Below are 22943 nucleotides of genomic sequence, written 5' to 3' on the forward strand. Positions count from 1 at the left end.
AGGTACCCCAGACAGGAGGGTGGTAGGGCTCACACACTGGGAGTGTCTACAGGGACAGACATTTGTGGAGCTGGCTCACGCTGTCCCTGGGGGCTACCCTGAGCCTGACCTTCAGGCCAGCTGATATTCTAGATGCCGCAGACGCCCAGTTCATCCTCCCCGACTGGGTCAGGTTTCCATTATGAGCAAGCCACGGGGCGTCTTCACCCATGGTGTGGGAAATGAGAAGTCACCCGCATCACCCCAAGAAAAGGCTGGCAACCCAGCCCTCCTGCTCCCACAGCCTCAAGCAACACCTTCTACCCAATCTCCTTCCCAACTCTGAGCGATGTACCCAGAGCCTCCCCAACCTGGACCCTGAGCCTCTCCAACCTTGAGCAACACCATTGCCAGCAACTCGGTCCAATGGGACTCAACATCAGCAGAGCCTGAGACCCCCCAGGGGGAGATGGTTGGGTTCTTCAGGGGGTTTTGACACAAGAGACTGTGTCCAGGGGCTAGTTCATGCCGAGGACAAATCAAGTGACCAACGAGACAGCAGCAGATAAGTGTGCTACAGGATCACTGCTGCCAGTCACTGAGCCCTGGCTGACTGGATAGCCCTGTCATTGGCTCAGCGTCCCAGGGCCAAGGCCAGGGGCTGCCACTCAGCCCTCTCAGGGACAAAGGTTAAAAGCTGAGGTGGTGGGCCCTTGCGATGATTAGCAGGGTCTGCAGACAGGTCAGAGATCACAGGTTACAAATGCTACCTCTAGGTGTACAGACATGTTCCCACACCTCTGGCTACACAACTGTGGCTTCTGTTTGTGTCCTTTGCCCCTGACCTTAGGGATACACCACAGTCTCCTGCCTTGGCGGAGAGTACACAAGCCAGGTTCTCTGGCCTGGGCTGAGAAATGTAACTCTAGGGGACCCGTAAGATCACAGTCCTCAAAGCTCCAATGGTCTCACGTCACCCATGGCGAGGCTAGCCCAGCGGGGCTAGAAGTACCAAGGGAGAGAGGGAACCCCTTTTTATACTCAATATCCCTCCAGGTTTGTCCAATAGGGAGACTCCAGCTGAGTTCCCCTGGGTTAACTGCTTGTCACAGGCAATGGGTCCCTCAGCAAGTCATTCCAGACCGCACATCTTGATTCAAGCACTGGGAGGTAGCCAAAGGGCTGGGCACAGACACGTGAGGTGGGGCTTTACCGGAGTCCCTCCTTCCTGGCCCTCAGATCTCTGTGGCTGCTATAGTTCTTGTAGGATCCTGTCATACCTCTGCTCACACTACAGAATGGGGGGCGGGGGCAGAGGGCTAACTCAACTCTGTCAGTCTTATGCTTTCAGTCTGTCCTGTGGGCCCCGTATAGCCTTCTCTTGCTAACTAGTGCAGTGGCTGGCTCCCTCTTGTGTAGATCCTGCCTGAGGCTCTAACCCAGAGAAACCCCTGGGGCTGGGGCTATCGGCCCCCCCCACAAACATCATCTCGATCTGCATAGACCAAAGTAAGCAGCTCGTGGGTCGAGCCAGCTGGTGGCCCCCAACTGTCCTATCCTAGGGTGGAACCCCACCTTCCACATGAGTTAAGACAAGACCCAGTCAAGAGACGCTCTGGCCTGGTGTGGGTGTGGCTGCTGGTATAATTCCCCCAGAGAACACCCCTCCCCATTCTTCTATCCTCACCTGCAGTCTGACAGTCACCTGCTACAAGGGCTGTGTTCTCACAGGTCCTCAGACATCCCCATATCATAAATTCATGAGGGTCTGGAGACAGCACCTCTCCAGATAGGTCAGACCTAGGCCTGGTGTTGGTCTCTCTATCTGCCAGTGGTCCCAAGCCATTCTGAAGTTTTGAGGTGGGCTCTAAGGTCAGAGCATAGCAGTCTAGCTCATTTCCCAAGCCACGGTTTCTAGAGCCTGTGTATGACGCCAGCTTACCTGGACGTCGGCCCTCATGACAGACCCTACATGTTGGTTATTCTGGGAGGCACCCTTTGATAGCCGCTTCTGAGGACCAGACGTTTCAAAGCACGTGGGGAGAGACGTGCAGGATCCAGGGTACCTGGTATTTTTATGCTGCCACCAGGAATGGCAACCCTCTGCATTTGGTTCTAAGTGGCTCCCCTTTCCTGGTATTGGGGGGGCATACACGGATACTGAAACCTCCCATTTGTCTCCCCCAGAATGATCTCAGGAGCCCCTTCCAGGGCCTAGGATACACAGTCAGTTCCAGAATGACTGCGTGCTCATAGAGGCAGGCAGGCATAAGCACCATGTCTGGAAGCACCCCTCTTGCTCTGGGGTGGTCAGTGATGTCGGCACACAGCATCCTAACGACTCCAGGCTCCTAGGCTCTTTAAGACCATGTCCAGAGGACCCCACTGGGAGGATTTCCCTCTTCCTGGTGAGCTCTGACAGCAGCAGCCACCGCCGCCACACACGCCCCAGTCAACCCTAATGACATCCACTTGCTGTCACCTCAGCCAGGCCAGGAGATGGCTTGTTGCCACGGAGACCTCACTAATAACTGTGGACTTGTGTCTTAAGACCGAGGGTTCTATCATCAGGACTCTGGGCCTTCTGGTAGTTTCTAAGACATGCCGATGGATACATGGTCTAGTCCGCGCCACCCACCGGACCCAGCCTGGCCTGGCCCTGTCCTCCCTGAGGCCCGCTTACCAGCCTTGCTCTGAGCGCCTGAGTCCCCCGTGGCCCGTTCGCCTCACTGCCTGTCTTCCCTCCCGCGGCTGCAGGGCAGTCTCAGCAGCTAAAGAGACGCCAAAAATAGCCCCCAGCACAAGTGTTTTCATTACCACAACAGGTGTGTTACTAAGTTAGACCGTACACGTGTCCTCGGCTGATGTTTGGGGGCACACGCTAGCACCCCCATTACTCCCCCCAGCCTTGATGCTTGGGTGGGAATTGGCCTGGGGCACACAGACCCCGATAACAGCTCTTCCACCCTTTCTCCCCGACACGGGTAACACCAGTATCACCATGGCAAGAATCGGCCAACAGTTGATGGCCGGTCAGTCTGTGTGCCAGGCTCCATGTGTGGCCAAGCATGGCACAGCAAGAGAGACAACACAGAACACAGGCAACCCATGTAACCTCTTCCTCATTCTTAGAACCTGGCCGCACACACATGGGATATACAGCTAGCTGGCCCAGTCAAGGCTGCCGCCGCCAGGGGACAAGTATTCTGAGTGTCACCCGGAGCTCTGGTGGAAGCATACACCAGTGACCGATACCCACAGAGCATGTGGTGTGGCTCAGACAAGGCAGCGCTCCAGACTGTGGTAGCATCACTTTGCAGGAGGGGAAACTGAGGCAAAACCATTCCCTTCCCGTCGTTAGCAACCCTGCCAACAGTGGGAGCTAGGGCCTTTTAAAACAGTGGATTGTGACTTGTCGTTGACGTGTGTCCTACTGTCTCCTCACAGCCCTGGCATCTGCTCCAGTCAGCCTGTCTGGCTGGTGGGGGTGGGGCTGGGGGTGGGGATGAAGCTTAGTAGGTGTTTGCATGCAAAGGCCCCACAGTTCCAGCACGAGGTCTGAGGGTCTCGGTCTCTAGCCCTAGGCCCCTGGGCCTCTCTTGTCTTTAAGGATGCTGGAGATCCAGCAATAGGAGTGTAGAGGCCATGAGAAGGACCCAGGTGGCCTCCTTGAAGCCCTCGGTTCTTGTTATTCTACTTACAGAGACAGACCATGGACCACTTTAAGCAGCCGTGGAAACGGCCGTGGGGTAGAGACGTCGCAGGTCCGTCCTCGCCATCTGTAAGCAAAATAAGAAGAACAGGCTGTCAGGAGGGAGCCCCAGCGGCTGTTCCCTCTGCTGCTTAGTGGCAGTCCTAGAGACCACGCTGTTGCCACTGGGGGCTGGTCCACTCCTCTGGGCCTCAGTTTTCTCCTCTGTAAAATGGGTCGCACTGGGTCTCTGTCAGCAGGACACTTAACTTGTAAAGGTTGTCTTCCCAGAAAGTGCTCCCTCAGCACTGTCCTTGAGGGACCTGAGGGTCCAGATTGTGTGTGTGTTCAGTGACAGAGATTCAGTCAGGTCTGTTATGTGAGGTGGGGCTATGTCAGCGGATGCACGTGGTAGCTTCAGGAGTAGTGAATTCCCTGCCTCAGAAACTTGCAAGGGCAGATGGGAGCTCAACTCACTTACAGGCTCCCTGTCTGAGAGGAGTGTAAGCTGGGTCAATGCTTCCCAGGTCTCCACACTCAGCCTCCTGCCTATCTCCCCAGCCACAGACCAATCTGTGCCCAGGGTGGTCACTGGGCCAGGAAAACCACAGGCCTCAAGTAGGTTCAAGGTCAGTTCTCTACATTTGGCTTGGAGCACTGGGCAGGAATCTGCAGCCGGCTGCAGAGGCTTTACCAGGGCTGCCACCAGCCAGGTGCAGGGGGGTGTGGTTAACCACGTGGATTAGGGACGAACCTGAGGTGACCCCAGGAGGCCTGGGCCTCAGACAACAACTAGCCCCAAAGACCTGAACCCCGAAACCCCCACGCACACACAACTGGAAGTGTCCGCTTAGAGAAAAACAAAAGCCTTGTGCTCTACAAAGCTGCGACCCCCAGGGTGCGGCTGAGGGGCAGGAGGGACACAAACCCTCCCCATGGAACACACATGTTCTGCTCACCGGCGCATCTGTTTACAAACCTCAGGAGAGCAAAGCCTCGATTCGGGCCCCAGCTGACCCCATCCTCACTCTAAACCAGAAACATCTGGGGCCCTGGGTAGCTTTTGAGATAAGAGTTGGTCCAAGGGGGAAACACAGGCTGGGGAAGGCTCGCCCTCAGGATGGGTGACAGCCCATCATCCAAAAGCAGCCCATCGGATGCTCTGTTCGTTCCTGCTCAGGGCCCCCAAACCTCTGGAGGACCCTTGTTTCATGGCCTCATGGCTGGGAGAGGGGCAGAGCATCTCCTACAGATGATGTTGTTTCTAGGTTAACGCATTGGCTGGTGACATCGGCACCATCCCACAGAATCCCCTCACTGTCTCCTCAGAGTCCTCATCACTGGGTGAGCTCCGAGGCCAGAGTCTACCTGTGGCTCAGCCCAGAGGGAAGGATGCTTAGGGAGGGACGCAAGGTGGCTATGCCAGCTGCATTGTTGAGGGAGGAGGAGTGTGAGAACAGGCATAGGTATCTTCAGCCTGGAGGAGCATGGTGGAAAGGCAGACCCAGGACCTGGCAGGGCCATCTGTCCTCGGAGAGCATCAGGTTGCTTAGGGGAGAGATCCAGCTACAAGAGGCAGGGCTGGGAGTCCTCACTCAAGGCTCACCCACCGATGGGTGCTGGGTTAACTGTAGGAAGTGGGGGGTAGCACCTCCCAGGAGACTGGAAGGTATATATGGTTATCTACACGAGACAACCTGCTGTGTGCTGGCCATTTCTCAGATGACCCTGGTTCCATGCGGCTATACCTGGAAGCAGGAGCCCGGAACCCCGCCAGTAGGGATATGGCTAGCCTGGGACATGGCTAGCCTGGGGTTGACCTGCTCATTCCTTACCTCAGCCTTTCTCTAAGCAGCAAAGCTTCACTAAGAGCTTTAACTCGAAGGGCAGAGTTGGCGCTCCGTGTCCAGGGATGCAGAGGCCAGAGGAAGCGTACATGCCCCGGAAAGTAGGTGACACCAGGCTGAGTTACTGAAGCCCCTCCCACAGAGAGGGATCTTGCTTCAGTGTGAGATCTGAGGAAGGGTCCCTCAGGTACATGTCATCAAGGGTTGCAATGGGGACGGCAGCACATGGCTTCTTCTCCCTACCAGAACACTTGGGCAAACTCTTAAACCTCTTCCTTGGGGGAGGGGCATGGGACGCTGTCCCCTCTAATGGCCCAACCCTGGGAATTTCCCAACTGCTCAGTTTAAGATGCAATCTTTTGAGGGAAAGAGGTGGCTATGGAAGAGAGACAACACTCCTGCTCTAGGCTCCCTGGAATCCCCCACGGTGGCCTCTGCTCTGTGCCGCTGAGCTGAGTTTAAGGACCTGGGGCCTTCAGACATCAGCGCTTGTAGGCTGGTGCTAATATCTGGTACCTTACTTCCTTTTCACAATGGCTGTAAGGCAGGGACCACAGCAGGCCCCCACTCTACAAATGAGGAAGCCAGGCCGGAGCGCTAATGTACCTAGTTTACCCAAAGTTGTACAGCAAGTAGGAGGTGTCGGGATCTGAGCCTAAGACTAGGCTGCCAACGGGTCACAGAGTCAGTCACGTTCCGTTAGACACACGAGTACAGAATTCCCAATGACTCCATCTATTCTACCCTCGAGGTATGGGCAGGGTAGGGGGAGAGACTCACGTGTGTGAGGTGTGAAGGAGGGTGGTCGTGTGGCTCCCTGGGATGAGGTGGGAGGTGGGGGCGGCATGCTGGGGGGTGTGGACCGGGGCTGCGTCTTCACTTCAGCCGGGGAGTCTGGCATTGCTGCAGCCTTCTCCTTCCTGTTAGCTAAGGAGAGAGAAAGAGAGAGAAAGAGATTAAGCAGCTGAGGGCAGAACAGGCTGGCCAGCACCTGGGCAGAGGCCTGAGATTGCAGGTGGACTCCTGATGCCAACCATCCTGTGGGAGCCCCAGGTGTTCTTACAGGTGGCTAGCATCTGAGCACAGGTGGAGCAAAGACGCAGGCCAAAGGTGGGCTCATCGGGACTAGTGTCTGTGTGGGAGCTCACAACGCAGGCCCCATGCTCAGGCCCCATCTCAATTCTCCTGACCCACTCTTGAGCATCTATATTTATATGAGGGGTGATGATCCCAGGTTTCTAGATGCTGGGACTCTCCTCTGGGGTCTGCCCAGGGGGACAGGGGAACTGGCTTGGGGTGTGGAGCCACTATTTTAACCATCTCCTGCCTTGGGGTCCTTGGAACCCCCATGGGAGGCTTGTGGATGATGTCAGGGTGCCTAGAGCCTGATCCTTGAAATGTGACCTGTTGGCTCAGCACATCCATTACCAGCCCCATTCGAGTGACCCAACTGTCATCAAGGTGCTCAGCTCAGGGGCAGCTGAGTAGGAAGAAGCTAAGACAGTGATAAAAGCCAGGGTGAACTGAGGGTCAGGTGGACCCTGCACATCCAAGGGCTTCACAGACAGGCTCAACCTAAGACCAAAGTGCAGGCCTTGCTCTGGGCATTCTTTGTGGAGCATGGTAAGCCCCGGGCTTTTACCATAAGGTGTGGTCAGGCAGGGTAGGTGAAAAGACCTGTGTGAGCTATCTCTGTCAAGCAGCCCAGCTCTCCAGAAACAGCAATGGCAGGCTTCTGCCTGCTACGAGCAGAAAGCAGACCTCTCTGCTCCAATTACTGCTTACCCTCCACGCTTATACCCACAGGGTCTTCCATGGGCAGGGAAGAGTGGGGACAGAGTCACAGAGTCTCTTAGCTGTCCTCATTGCAACTCTGGGTACCACCCCTCAGCCTTTCCCATCCTGCATCCCATTTCAGGGTCCCATCGTTGGCGGACTCATGTAAGTCTAGGTCACCCCACCTCTGTGGCTGGTGATTAGGAAGTGACATCTACCAGGCGGCAGGCTGGAAACAGTGAAGCCCTTCCCTAGCCCCCTGCCTGGTCTGCAGAGGGGAGAGAAGCTCAGAGACACTTTAGACAAACCCAGTGGTCCATGATGACCTGTGTCTGGGTCTGAAGGGAAGAGGCAAGAAGCCCCCATCTTTCTGGGCCCACGAGGAGGGGCAGAATGGGAGCAGATGGCACACAGAAGCCACCCAGGCTGCGGCACCTGCTGTCCCCCAGCTGTGGCTTTGGCCCCCCTCCTGCCGGCGCTCAGCCCCTCCCCTCCCTCAACTGTCCAAAGGCTGATGGCTGGGCACATGTGTGGCCGCAGCTGTGGGGACCTATCAACACCATGCCTGGCTGTAGGGCTGATGGCCAGTCTCCGGTGACAACAACCAAAGAAGGCAACTGGGACTGGCTGCCTCAGCATGGAGCGCTCCGTCCTCAACAGCCCTTCACCTGTCCAGTCTGCCCTTGGGCCCTCGGGCAGATGGGGTTGCCCGGGAGGGTATCGCCAGGGCCAAATGTCTCAAGTACCAGGCTGGCTCTGGTCACAGGCCCAGGACACTGGGGTCACTCTGTGTCTCTGAAGCCTTTCACAGAGGGGAAGTGGCTTCACCTGAACTTCAGTTTCCAAAGTAAAGCCAACCGAGTAGCAGCACCGTGGGCAGCTGGGCCAGCACTGGCACTAACCGTTCTCTCTCCGCACACATGTTCAGTATCATCACGATAGGCCCACTGGTGCCACGGGCCAGGGTACCACGATGTACTGGCTGTCACTTGCATGCCCGTAATGTCATAGGGTCACTAGGCACCTAGTGACCTATAGAGGCTTAATTTTCCCTCTTGTTTATAGGATGTGGATCCTAGAGGCCAGGGGTCATCCCTCTGCCTCAGAACCTGAAATGTTTATTGCCAGCAGAGCTCTGTGCCCAGCACTTCACGGCTGTCATTTGTCCTCACAGAAGTCTTGAGGCCCTGATTCCACTCAAAGCCCGTTTCACAGAGAGGGTTGGGCACACTGCAGTGTCATGATCTGCTCCAAATCACACAGCACACATAGACATCGGATCAAAAGCCAGTGAGCGTGGGGACTTGGAGGCACCTGGTCCTCTGCTTCAGATTGGTCAGCAGCCTCCAGGTCTGGGGTTGCTCCCCCTCTGCCTTTACACTTTCCTTGCCTTCCCCCAGCAGCCTAAGGGCGTCCACCTCCCAGGATGCCCTGGGTATCTTGTTTCCTTCTCTAGCTTAACTCCTCCTGGCAGTTCCCCTGGACTGTCCACACCGCAGACACCTTGCTCCCTGGTCAACCCATCTGCAAGGCTTCCTTGTGGATTGTAGCCACCAGGAGGTGATGACTCAGGGAAGGGATTCCATGAGGAAGTATCTCTCTGGAGTACCATGCCAGGACCCTCAGAGAAAGGGTAGAGGGAGCCTGGAGGCCGGTACTCAAGGGCCAGCTGATAGTTGGGTAGGTCAGGTGGGAGGGGCTGGCTCTGAGAGGCGTCTCCCAGAGCCTGAGTCTCTTACCTCTAAAGTACGAAAACCACCCACTTCCCTGAGGCGGGGTGTGTGTGTGTGTGTGTGACCCACTTCCCTGAGGGTGTGTGTGTGTGTGTGTGTGTGTGTGTGCATATGCATGAGTGCTCACAGGTGTGTTTGTGTGTGTGTGTGTGCATATGTATGTGTGCTCACAGGTATGTGTGTTTGTGTGTGTGTGTATGCATATGCATGTGTGCTCACAGGTGTGTGTGTGTGTTTGTGTGTGTGAGTGTGTGTCTGCATATGCATGTGTGCTCACAGGTGTGTGTGTTTGTGTGTGTTGCATATGCATGAGTGCTCACAGGTGTGTGTTTGTGTGTATGAGTGTGTGTGAGAATGTTTGTGTTTGTGTGTGTGAGAGTGTGAGTGTGTGTGTTTGTGTGTGTGTGTGTGTGTGTGTAAAGAGGATGTCATTCATAGGGACCTGTACCACCACTATTTTATTTATTTAGAGGTTTGTTGTGTGGCCAAAGATGGCCTTGAACTTCTGATCCTTCTGCTTCTGCTTTTTGAAAGCTGGGATTACAAGCGTGTGCCGCCGCGCCGGTGTATGGGTGCTGGGGTTTGAACCCAGGGTTTTGTGCACGGTACAGAAGCTACAGAAGCTACCCACTGAGCTGCATCTCCAGACTCCCTCTTAATTCCCATTACTGTTCCTCTTCGCGCTGCAGTGGCTGGGAAGGCGTCGTGGTTCCCACAGGCTCCGAAAAGTCAATGGCAGGTATGAGACCAGTAGACGTGTCCTTCCCAGACTATATCTTCCTGCCCCGCTTCCCCCAGGGCCCTCTAGACACATTCTACGTGAGCCTGGGCAGGAACTGACCCGGTACGATACTCCACTATCGGATGACCTGGGAGCCCACCGAGAGGGAGTTCTTGCTTTTCAGCAGGCCTGTAAGTGCTACTGGGAGGTCGGTGTACCCAGAGCAGTGCTGGGGAGACCCAGATCACGCTGAAATCTAGGCACCTTGGAGCTGTGTCCTTCCCTTTTGTTCCACCAAGGTCAACCCCCTGGCCTCAGCCATGCTTCTGCTGGAATCTGCAGCCTTCACATTCTCCTAGAGGCACTGTTACAGCTCCACCTTTCCACAAAGGGGAAACTGAGGGAGGCCCAGGAAGTGATTTCTCCAAAACCACTCAGCTGTGCAGTACAGAGCTGGGTCTTGTCCATCAGTCCCAAGCCACGCTGTCCTTTCTGTCCCCACTTGCCCAGGCCCGTGTCCCCAGGTTCTACGTTGTGTTCCCCGGTAGCTGGGTAGAGGTTCTTTTGCCCATTTAGTGGGATCTGTGGGGTGAGCAGGTGCGAGTAAATATCACAGCGGTCTTGGGTATAGCCTTGTTGACCCTGTGTTCCAAAGGATGCTGTCAGGGCTCACGGATGTGGGTGCGGTATCCAGGATGGGTATTGTGCACCAGCTCTTAGCCAAGCCATTGCTGTGGTGGGAATGCTGTGGGAGGAGCACCATGCCCAGCTCCTTCATCCCGAGGGAAGGAGGTAAGGCTCTCATGGCATCATACAGCCTAACACGTGGCTCTATTCTCTGTGGAGAGGAATGTCTGCTTTATGAGGGCCTCATTCGATATTCCCAACAGCCCTCAATCCTACAATCCTGCTCCACCTTGCAGGTTGGGAAACTAAGGCACAGAGTGGTCCAGTGAAGCCCAGCTGAGAAGCCAGAAATATAACTAGATTTGGGTAGATTGCCCTGCTTGTCTCAGAGGCCCTACAGCCTGGTGACCCCAGCCAGACTCCAAGGTCTCTAAAGCATGTCCAGCCTTTATTTATATATATACACATACACACATATATACATATATATATGTATATAAACATATATATATGATGGTATCTTCCCGCAATCCTCCCCAGAAAGGGACTTTTCAGTCTCTCTATCCTGGATCCTAGAAACTGCATATAGGGCCTGGCAGAGGGGATTTGGGGATCCCCTGAGGGATGTGAATGAGTAGGGAGCCAGCAGGCACTGGCACCATCCTCTGGTGCCTCAAGTCCGCAAAGCCTAGGACAATCTCTGGGGAGAAAGAGGGTGAGAAGGGCCTGGCTCCTCCCCAGCCCATCTCAGTCTCTGCTACTTCCCATCCTGTTCCCACCCTCCAGAAAATTCCCAGGCCCTGTAGCTGCTTGTGGGCCCAGGGGAGCCCTGTGTTGTCCATGCTGAGCATCCACAGAGGAAGCCAGGCGGGGCCTGTGGGAAAGAACACGGAATGTGCCGGAACAGGCCACTCCATCCATCACTGTCCCCTTCGGCTGTGGTTCCCAGCCCGCCCTCCCAGCTGGGAACTGGCCTAGGTCCAGCATGGAGCTGACAATCTTTCTAGCTGGGTCTCTTCAGACCTTTGTGTCCCTAGCAAGTTCAGAGCTTGTGGCTTGACTGACCCCTGCTGTGACCTAGGTCACTGTGTACATGGACAGGTCTCAGAGGCAGGTGTGAGCACAAAGTCAGGGCCGAGATGCTGGCCCTGACCTCAGTGCTCTGCGTGTCACCTCCTGCTGTCCCCACCATAAACCCATGTGGTTGGCAGATAAGGAAACTAAGGCACAGTAAGTGTGACCTCTTCCAGGAGGAGGTCAGACATGAAGTTTCTTCTTCTTGGAGACTGGACAAAGCTGCTGAAAGGGCCAGACTGTCTCTTTACTTCTGGGCTGGCAGGGCCTTGAAAGCACATGGTGGTATCAAGGCTCCCAGGCCTAACCATGTAACCCCTCATATACTGGGGGGAGGGCACCCAGTGTCCCATAGCAAAGTCCTCAGTCAAAGGTAGAAGACCAAAGAACACTTGGAAACAATGGGTTCAGATACAGGACACCGTGACCTAGGAGGGCTATCTGTTTCTACATCTATGATTTGGGGACCCCAGTGAAAATTCAAAGGTATACAGCATGCCATTGGATGAAGGAGGCTGTGTGCTAGCAAGGGCTATTTTCTCTTTCAGTCACGAACCTACAGTGTTCTAGGGCTGTGGGTAAGTTGGTACTGGAAATCAAACCAAGACCCTGAGTTTGATCCCTGGTTACCCATGTATTGGGAACTGAGCACAGTGGCACCTTCTTGTAATTCCAGCACTGGGTGTGGAGTGGGAGAGAGGGCTCCTGGGGCTTGCTGGCTGGCCAGTCTACTTAGCGAGTTTCAAGTCAATGAGAGACCCTGTTTTCAAACGTGAAAAGGGGTAGGCGACACCTGAAGCATGACATGCGGGGCTGTAATTTTGGCTTCCACAACATGTGCACTCAAACCCCCTCCCCACATGCCCCCTACACGCACAGAAGGAGTGGGAGATAGATAGATAGAGAGAGAGAGAGAGAGAGAGAGAGAGAGAGAGAGAATGAATGTCAGAGACAGACATGAGAGATACTATGTTCTCCTGTAGGAAATGTGAGATAGTCAAAGATAGGAGACCCTGAGAGGTGAGATCACTCCATTGCATCCCCATAACTTGGTAGACTACCCCAATACTCAAGGTCACTTGAGGTCACTGCAATGCCACATTGTGTAAGGAGCACAGAGCCCTTATCTCTGGATTCTAGTCCCTACATTTGCCTGGGCAGTGGTCCAATGCTATGCCACCAAGGCCAAGGTAAACCCACATGATTGGATTTCCTCAGACTCAGTAGGGTCAGCTACTCCCCAGGACACATTCCCAAGCCTGCCAATTAAGGCTGACTGTCCCCTCTCTGCTCACCGTCCAGTCTCACTCTCCTGCCTTAGATGCTCCTGCCCCAGAGCCTTTGCACTGGCTAGGGTCCTTCTGTGGAAACCCTACCTCCTCCAGACCTCCACTCTCTCCCTTCGTATCTTTGTCGTGACTGTGGTCTTTTGTTTTGTTTTGATGAATCTGCTCCCTGGAGGCTCCTGAAAGTTGGGCAACAGCATTCCCATGGGAAAGATGGGAAAACTGAGAGGCGGGGAGTCCCATGGCTGCCAGAGACCACAGACGGTAAGGCTGTTTGGAATATTGCAGCATTTCGATGCCCCCCCACAGGCTACTATAGTATTTACATCCATCCGGCAGTATTTACATCCATCTCCACCCACCCATCCATCATTCACCTATCCATCCACCTATCATCAATCCACCCACTCAACCACCATCCATCTACCTATCCATAATCCATCCATCATCCACCCACTTACTTATCCATCATTCATCCACCTGTCCATCCATCATCTACCCATCTATCAATCCACCCATCCATCATCCATCCATCCATCCACCATCCATCCATCCACATTTCTCTATCCATCCACCCAACCATCCATCATCCATCCATTCACCTATCCATCCATTCATCCACACATCTACCCATCCATTCTCCACCTATCCATCATTTACTCATCCATCTACCCAGTCATCCATTTACAGGCCTTCCATCTACCCACCCACTCATCCACCAACCGTCCATTCATCTATCCATCCATTCATCCACACATCTACTCATCCATCCATCCATCCATCCATCCATCCACCTACCCATCCATCCATCCATCCATCCATTATCCATCCATTCATCTCTCTATCCTTCCGCCTACCCACCCATCTATCCATCCATCATCCATCCATCTACCCACCCACCCATCCACCCATCCATCTATCCATCCATCATCCATCCATTTCTCTATCCTTCTACCCATCCATCCCTCCATCCATCCACCCACCCATCCATCATCCATCCATTCATCTCTCATCCTTCCGCCTACCCACCCATCTATCCATCCATCATCCATCCATCCATCTACCCATCCACCCACCCATCCACCCATCCATCCCTCCACCCATCCACCATCCACCCACATCCATCCCTCCCCATCCACCCACCCATCCATCCATCCACCCATCCATCCATCCACCCTACCCACCCATCCATCCATCTGTTCATCATCCATCCATTCATCTCTCTATCCTTCGCCTACCCACCCATCTATCCATCCATCATCCATCCATCTACCCATCCACCTACCCATCCATCCATCCATTTCTCTATCCTTCTACCCACCCATCCATCCATCCATCCATCCATCCATCCATCCACCCACCCACCACTGGTCGGTCATCCACATCCATCTATCCATCCATCTACTTTTCCACCCATTCCTCCTATCCCTAACCAGCACACACCCATTACTCCCATGAATGTATCACTCATACACAACCCATCCACCCACTTACCTGTGCCATCCACCCATTCACTCATTCATCCATTTAGAGATCTCCATTTAAAATGGCTTTGCAGGGCTAGCAAGACGGCTCAGTGAATAAGGGTACTTGCCACCAAACCTGACAGCCTGAGACCGACTGAACCCCAGAACCAACGCGGTGCAAGTTAGTGAACCAACTCTATAAGGTGTCCTCTGACCCTCACACATGCACCCTGGAGTATGTCCTCACACACGTACACTACGTAAACAAATGTCATAAGAGATTAGATGTCTTTCAACCCTCGAAGACCGACAGCCTCATCTAATCACAGATAACTGGATACCCTTCACAGCAAACTCTCATTCTTCACACTCACAAGCCAAGCAGTGGACAGGGAGCCCAGATACGTGGGAACGTGACATGGAGTGAACCAACCCAGCAAAGGTGCACTTCAGGATGCCTCAGGACCATCAGGACGATGCGACAGGACATGCTGGGAGGCTCACAACCACTTCTGGGCACAGGCTGGGGACAAAAGGGGGACACTAGAGAACCGCAGCTCCATACTGACAGAGTTGCCTTCCTTGACTACTCAGAGCCATGGGTTGTGCATCACGGACGTGTCCCAGCAATTCTGGTCCTGAGGGGTTTCGAACTGCCTAACATTCGGATGGGCCCTTTGGAAAATGAAAGGGGTTGGCTGATAGGCAGCACAGCCATTGGGGTACAAGTCCTTTGAGGCCACTGATCTAACAGGCGTTGGTCTATCCTTCCCATCCCCCATCCTTGGCCAAGGCCTGGTCTTGGTGTGGGGACGTGGGGGCTCCTGTCCTGGACACTGAGGCCTAGCTACATCTGGTCATTAGAGGACTCGTGTAAGACTGTCATCTTTTCAACCCAGGACAAACTTCCAGAGGACATACTGGCTCTCTTCTGGAGCTTTCTTGTAGGATTCACAGGAGGAATTTGGGGCCTGGTCTCCAGCAGAAGGGCTGGGTTAGACCTGGGCTCCCAGGCCCAAGGCACGGCAAAGAGCTGAGGGCTTCCTCTGGGAGACTCCGTGTCTAGGAGAGGAGTCTGACCTGGGGGCTGAGCTCCATCCTGTCCTGTTCAAGGCTAGGATCAGAAGCACCCAGCTTTGATCCCTCAGGCAAGGAACTTGGGAGTGGGTGGGATGCGGCCCTAATGAGTCCCAGGTGTCTGCTTCAGTGGCTTCCCACATCTGGTCTCCATCAGCCTCCACGGCCATGAATAAGTAATAATACCAAAATACAGGGATTAGTGTTTCCTGCTCTGTGTTCTATTGGCCAGGCAGCCCTTCTGCCCCAGTGGTGACAGGACCTCGAGTCAAGCAGGGTTGGCTCTTCTTGGCCCTGCCTTGCTCTCAGAGGTCTGACTCAGTGCCACTCTCTGGTTTTAACCCTGCCTGCCGCTGCCACTGCCCTTCCTCTGGTCCAGCACTGGGTCGTCTCAAGAAGAACCCAAGAACCCCATGGTCCCTGGTCCATGGTAACAATGAAGGTCAAAAGGTCACCAGAGTAATGGTGGGGGGCTGGAAGGCAGGAGACCTGATTCCTACTCTAACTGTGAAAACTAAGGGGTTACCTCGAATAACTCTGATCTTTGGTACCCACCAGCAAAATGGGAGCGCATTTTGGGGTGAGGCTAGTTGAGGCAGCAAATGCAAGAGTTTCACAGATGCCAAGTCTGCCCTGCTCCCTGTGATGGGAGGCTGGCTCTCCCCCATCTTTAAAGCCCGGGAGGATAAGAGGCAGGCAGAACGGAGCAGCTTGGGTTCCAGCTCACGGTGGGAACATTATTGGCTGTTTCCTACACCGAGCTTCAGGTTTCTCACCTATGAATCAAGGAGGTGGAACCCAGCACATCTCACGAGAGCCAGCAGGGCATGTGCACCAACGCTCAGAGTTGAGGGTCAATGTGTTCATCCGTGAGCTTGCTACTTGAGAGTCTGAAGCAGGAGGATTGCAAGTTTTAGACCAGCCTGGTCCATGCAGCAAGACCCCCGTTTCAGAAGCAAAAAATAGAGAAATGACCTGGGGCTGTAGGTCAGTGGAAGAGTACTTGCCTAGTATGTGGTAGGCCCTGGGTGTCATCACCACTGAAACTGAGGGAAGAGAAATAGAGAAGCGTCTAGAACGAGTATGTACCATGGGTGGGCAAGACTCGTACACGGGGGTGGTGGTGGGGCCATGGAGGAAGAAGGCTGTCCTCATCATGCCTGACACGTTAGACAGGTTCCTCTTTACAGAGAGCATTTTACATGATAAAGCTGTGGGGTGTCAGAACTCCATTTATCCATGGGGAAAGCACGGCACTGGGATACTTCTCCTATCACCTGCTCCGGTCACTCCACATGACACGGCAGCATTCCTCTGCGGCCTTGACACCAGCTCGTTCTGGAGAGACTCGGCCACTTGCTGGTCCTTTGAACAGGCTCAGCCTCAGACCTGCTCTGGCCATCAGGATGCGGTGAAAAGACGTAAGACAGTACAGCTTGGTGTCACCTGCTGCCAGCCCCACCTGCTCCCTTGTGGAACTATGGGTAAACAGGTTCAGGTCACTGGGGGCATCACACACACACACACACACACACATACGCATGCACATACCGCACACACACACACACACACCCTACATACACATGCACACACACACACACACACACACACACACACACACACACACACACACACACCCCCCCCCACACACACACACACACACACACACACACACCCACACACACATGCACACACACACCACATACACACACACACACCACACACACACACACACACACACCCACACACTCCACATGCACACACACCCACCCACCCACACCCCACACCACACACACCCACCCCACACACACACCCATGCACATGCACACACACACATGCACACACACACACACACACACACACACACACACACACACACACACACACACACACACACGTGGGTCCAGCTGGTCCAGAGTGCCTAGCACTCAAAAGATCTGCAAGCCTCCGCCAGGCCAACCATAGAGCTGAAGACGAGGCCGGCTGTCGCACTACCTTCTGAGTGAAAGACCTGCCATCTTCATCAGATCAACTGTGCCTGCTCACAGGAATCCATCATGATCGGGCTGGGGACTGCTGACAATTCCCTCAGAGGATGGGGTGGGAGGGTCATATGACCCCTCATCTGATATTCTAGTCACCCCCTAGCCATCTGTATGCCGTTCTGCCCTAATTGCACCTCAGGATCTAGGATGGGTGCTAGAGTATATATCGCCTGGGGGAGACTAGGGAAAAATTTGATCTCTGTGGCTGGGGGGCGGCTCTCATCCATGCCGGGTGCCGACAGTCCACTGCAGCTGCTTTGGTACAGCTATGCTCTCTGTCTGTAACCCTCACGCATACTCTGCCTGACAGATTCAATGGCTCACCCCACCCCCACAACCTCCCGGAGAAAATTCCCACACCACCCGCTGAGGACGGAAGAGCAGCCCGAGGAGCTCATCCGAGGCGCCCCCTGCAGGAGATCAGTGCTAGCACCAGAGCACTCAGTCTGGGGCGCTTTGTTACACACCAGCAACTGACTGGGACATCCTGTGTTGGAAACCCATGGGCCGGCATCTGTCAAGCGTACTGGCACACCCAAGGCGTAGCAGCTTTGTAACTCATGAGCACAGAATTGATCAGAAGAGGCCTAAATGGAAACCAAAAAAGCCGACCATCGAGAACCATGATAGCCAAACAGCCAAAATCCACACAGAGTTGTCTTCAGACTGTGTGATTTTCTTTTTTCTTCTGTGTGGCTATACCTCAAGGACTCCTCCTATAAGCATGCATACAAATGCCATTCACTGATACGGAGAAGTGGCCCCTGAGTGACAATTTATACAGGCGACACTGTGTATCTTAACTGCAGGGGAAAAAAAAAACGTGAAGAAAAAGTGAGTCCAAAAAAAAAATGGGATGGCACTCCTGCAGGACAGAGTGCTGGGATGCTTCCAGAGCAAGAATCTGAGCTCTGAATCCCCAAAAGAAGATGCTGAAGGCCACGCCCACCTGTGAGAGCACCCAGAACCCTGGCATGCTCTGTGCTCACAGCACCCTGGGCCAAACAGAGTTAAAAGGCAGGGGAGGATGGGGAGCACTGGAATTAAAGTCTTCCATACTGTCCACAAGCCTGCGAATGGGATCCAGATGTCCAGGCCTGCTCACCCTGCGGCTGGCTCGCAAAGGAAACACATTCCTCCCCCAGCTGCTAGGGCTGCACAGCCAACAACTCCCAGAGAGCTGTGGGGGAGGTGCCTCACCATCTGGGCCGCCCACTGCCAGGGGAGGCTGCCAGGCTTGGGGAAGGACAGGGAGGAAGGGCCCCCTTAACTCAGCATGGGTCCTGGCATTCAAGGGATGTAGATGGATCTGCACCCTCCCTGCCATGTCACCAAGAAGTCACCTCGCAGCCCAGCCCAGCTTAATAAGGACAAATGGGAATAAGGAGGTTGGGTTGTGGCTACCTGGGTACTTCCCACCTGCTTCATTGGCACCGACTGTGCCCGGCTAGGTTATGACCCAGGGCACTTAGGAGGGTACCTCACTATGTCTCTGAAAGAGACCAGAACCAAGCCTTCCAGCAGAGGGACAAGCAAAACGCCACCAGTAAGGAAAAATGTGGGGCAGGGGAGATGGCTCATTGAGTAAAGGGTTTGATGTAAAGGCATGGATATCAGAGTTCAGATCTAGAAGCCCTGATGCATGCCTGACCTCTTGGTGTCCCTAGAGCAAGATGGGGGTGGTGGCAAGATAATCTCAGAAGCTTGTGGCCCGCTAGCCTGATATGTCCCGTCAGACAAGAGACCCTGTCTCAAGCAAAGTGGAAGGTGAAGACCACTGATACCCCAGATTGTTCTCTGACCTCCACATGCACACTGTGGCACAGATGCCTGAACATATACCCACACAGAGTGTGTGCATGTGTCTGTGAATACATGCATGTGTGCACGCATCTGTGTGTGCATGCATGTATGTGCCTGTATCTGTGTATATATGCATGTGTGCACGCATCTGTGTGTGCATGCATGTATGTGCACGTATCTGTGAATACATGCATGTGTGCACGCATCTGTGTGTATGCATGTATGTGCATGTATCTGTGTGTGCATGCATGTATGTGACTGTATCTGTGTATATATGCATTGTGTGCGTGCATCTGTGCGTGCATGCATGTGTGTGCATGCACCCATGTATACATGCATGTGTGTGCATGTACTTATATGTATGAGCAGGCTTGCACTGGTTGTGGAGGCTGGTGTTTACATGTCCGTCTTCTCTGGTGAAGGGCATGCAAGCCAGAGAGAAAGCACAACACCCTGGCTGGCCACAAGGTGACCTTATGTATACACATGGCGTGTGTGCGAGGAGGAAGAAGCTGCTGTGGAAAGCACAGGTGAGGACCTCCCCTGCCTCCCCGCTGTCCTCTATATTAAATTGTGTCCTTATTGTTATAATTCACACTGGTCACCAGCAGTGCCAAGCCTGGGTCACCTCTAGGTAGTGGAGGAGAATGAACCCTATTTGGGCTGGAGGCAGTAGGGGGACAGTGACAACCGAGAACAGATCATTGCAAGTTGGGCTGAGAGACGGTCGGAGAGAAGAAGGCTTAAGGGAATGCATCCCGTTTACAGGATGGAGGTCGATTCCCAGCATCCATGTCAAGTGGCTCAGAACAGCACATAACTCCAGCTCCAGGAGGCTCGGACATCTCTGTCCTCTGTAGGAGCCTGCAGTCACATCCACATGCCCATAATTAAACATAATAAATCTTAAAAATGAAATAAAGGTTTTTAAATCTCTAAACAGGTACCGCACCGGAACCTGGGCCTGGTGGTGCAGGATTGCAAGCTGCCACTTGGGACACTGGGGCCGGAGCATTGCAAGTTCAAGGCTAGCCTGGGCAACTTAGTGACACCCTGTCTCAAAGCAGCTGGAGAGACTGCTCCATGGTTAAAAGCTCGGAGTTTCCAGCACCTGTATTGGGTGGTTGGTTCATAGCCACCTATATAACTCCAGCTCCAGGGGATCTAACATTCCCTTCTGGCTTCTGTGGGTACCTGTCTACATATGGCACTAACATGCGTCACACACACACATTTTAAAAAGTAATAATAATAATAATAATAATAATAATAATAATAATAGGCCAGGTATGGTGGTACATGCTTCTAGTCCCAGCACTCAGAAGGCAGAGAGGCAGGCAAATCTTTGTGAGTTCACAGCCTGCCTCATCTACATAGGTGAGTTCCAGGCCAGGCAGGACTACATAGCAAAGGCTCGTCCCGAATAACTGAGTAGTGGAGGTGGTAGCCTAGTGGTTGAGTACCGGCATGGGTAAGACTCCGGGTTCAATCATCAGAACCGCAGAGCAGTGTGATATAAAACAAAACCCGAGGACACCAGTGCGGATTCTTTCAAAGGAAAACAAGACAAAATGAGGAACTGACAAACCCAAGGAACTCCCTCGCCATCACTGTGAGGCAAGCCTCTCTGGCTCAATCGGTCTTTGCCTGGCATCAACAGTGACATCTGTCTCTGTGAGGTCCCAAAGCAGGACAGTACCCAAACCCTGAGAAGAGGCCAGCAGCGGGACTGCCCTGTACCAGCCAAGCAAGGAGACCTAGGTCCCACCGATGGCCAGTGTTTTCTTTTGTTTAAAGACGTGTGAACGGTGGCACACCCCTTGAACCCACAGAGGTGTGCTGCAACGTTAAAATAATGACACTGCTCACGTGGATGCTGAAGGCTGACCAGGGACTAGTGGTTGTACGTGAAAGGCACAGGGAGAAATTCTTCCCAAAGCGCTGGAGGGTTCTCATGCTCACTCCAGTGACAACGCGAAGGGCAGGTGACACTCTGGAGTCCACAGAGGACTTTAGAATTTTAGAGTCCACCTGAGGACATGATCTACCCGGTCACAGGACAAGCACCAAATGCCCAAGAGTCCGGAAGGGACAGGCCTACAGCATTCTCCTATCTTGCCCAGGTGAGAACATTCTGTCCTTCCATACCCATGACAGAGGGCTGCCCTGAGAAGGCTCAGCAAGATCCAGGCCTAGGACCTGTGTCTGAGCCCATATCAAAGGGAACCTATGATCTTTCTGCTCTTGCAGAGGTGCCCCAGGGAGACCATGTGGGTCTAGGCCTCTGTTGGGGCTTGTCAGGACACTACTGCCGAGGTCAGGGCTTATACAGTCCTGGGCAATCCCCAACCATGCACTCCGAAAGTCTGACATTCTTCTAAGGCTACTCAGCTCCCGGCCCAGAGCCCCTGCAGGCTGTTTGTCCAGCATGTTGTCCTCTGGATGACCTGAAAATTTATGTCTGTGGGGCTGGTGGGATGGCCCAGTGGATTAAAAACACTTGCCCCCATGCCTGTGAACTGAGTTCCGACTCCGAAACCAGGAGGAGAAGGAGATTTGACTCCCACATGCTGTCCTCTGACTCCCCTATCCATGATCCCCCCAAACAAACAAAGAAGTGCTGTGGCTGGCTCTCCAGGTAAGGCTTAGTCAGTGAAGCCCAGATTCAAGCTGACCTGGGGAGGATCCTCTGTCACTCTACGGTAGAGCCCTGGGGCACTTTCTCCAATCAAAGCCTTCATGCTTGATGGACTCCAGAATGTTCTATTCTCTATGCTGCCCTAAGTGTCCCCAGAGGTCTGCAAACTCCCAGCCGAAGGTCTCCAAAAGCCCAGATTCCACAAAAGCACACTAGACGCCTCAGGTCCCCTCTGCCCTTGACATCCGTGAAAAGACCATTTTGAGGGTTTGCTGCCTGCTTGGCCTTGGGCCAGTGTGTCACCTCAGACACGACCTCTGAAGCTGTCATTCCTCTGCAGGTGAGGAGGCAATGAGGAGATGTGAGTGACCTGGGTAGATGACTTCTGGGTGTTTGGACACAAGGACAGCATGCCTGTCCCCTCCACCAGGTTCTGCTCAGCTAACAGTTCCTGTATCTCTGGGGTCTTTCTGGCATTTCTAGCTAAGTGCTGTTTCGGTCATGTTTACTCTTTAAAAAGAGAAAACCACCCTTTAATCCCAGCACTGGGAGACCCAAGCAGGTGGATCTTCATGAATTTGAGGTCAGCTTGGTCTACATAGAAAGTTCCCGGGCAACCAGTACTACAAAATGAGAACCGTCTCAAACCAAACCGAACAAGACCCCCCAGACCAAATGTCTCTGAGTCAACCGCCCTACCTTGGCGTTTCTCCACTCAACAAAGCCAAGGTGTTTTCCAGTATGGACTAGGAGTTCAGATCTCAGCTCTGCCCCACCAAGGGAAACATCCTACCCCTTTCAGGAGTTACCATGGGAACACGATGTGGAATTAGAGTAATTAACATGCGTGTTACAATGTGGAAAGCAGGCGAGGCATACAGTAAGCACTTAATCTGTGTCTCTGTAATCAGGCGACTTCTGGAGTGACGGCTTTCTCACGTGCTAAGCTTTCTGTGGTCTACCCTGCATGTGTTGCTGAGTCCCCCTGCATCGCTAAGTCCTTCTACATCTATTGCCCCAGAGCCCTTGTTTGGTACCCAGCCTTTGACAGGTGGCTATGAAAGGAGAACTGAATTGTAATTTCTATTTCACTCTAAATCGCAGTTGCCACACGGGGAAGGGTGGTAGCCCTCTTCACAGACCCATGCACAGCACCACATTCACAGCGCAGGCATGGGAA

The 22943-nt window shown here is 53.7% G+C and overlaps 1 protein-coding gene across 4 annotated transcripts in view; it reads right to left on the reverse strand.

Annotated features, from left to right (window-relative positions):
- Cbfa2t3 (CBFA2/RUNX1 partner transcriptional co-repressor 3) overlaps window positions 1-22943 on the reverse strand; it is a 69015-nt gene that overhangs the window by 14140 nt on the left and 31932 nt on the right. For 3 of the 4 annotated variants that reach the window (XM_032887518.1, XM_032887522.1, XM_032887521.1), the window contains exons 2-3: window positions 6298-6444; window positions 3681-3758 (exon numbers count right to left, since the gene is read on the reverse strand). In XM_032887518.1, the coding sequence (XP_032743409.1) occupies window positions 3681-3758; window positions 6298-6444 (225 nt within the window). The remainder of the gene's footprint in view (window positions 1-3680; window positions 3759-6297; window positions 6445-22943) is intronic. The other variant, XM_032887520.1, reaches the window with a different exon arrangement.

Source organism: Rattus rattus, chromosome 17, assembly GCF_011064425.1.
Source record: "Rattus rattus isolate New Zealand chromosome 17, Rrattus_CSIRO_v1, whole genome shotgun sequence".
NCBI lineage: Eukaryota > Metazoa > Chordata > Mammalia > Rodentia > Muridae > Rattus > Rattus rattus.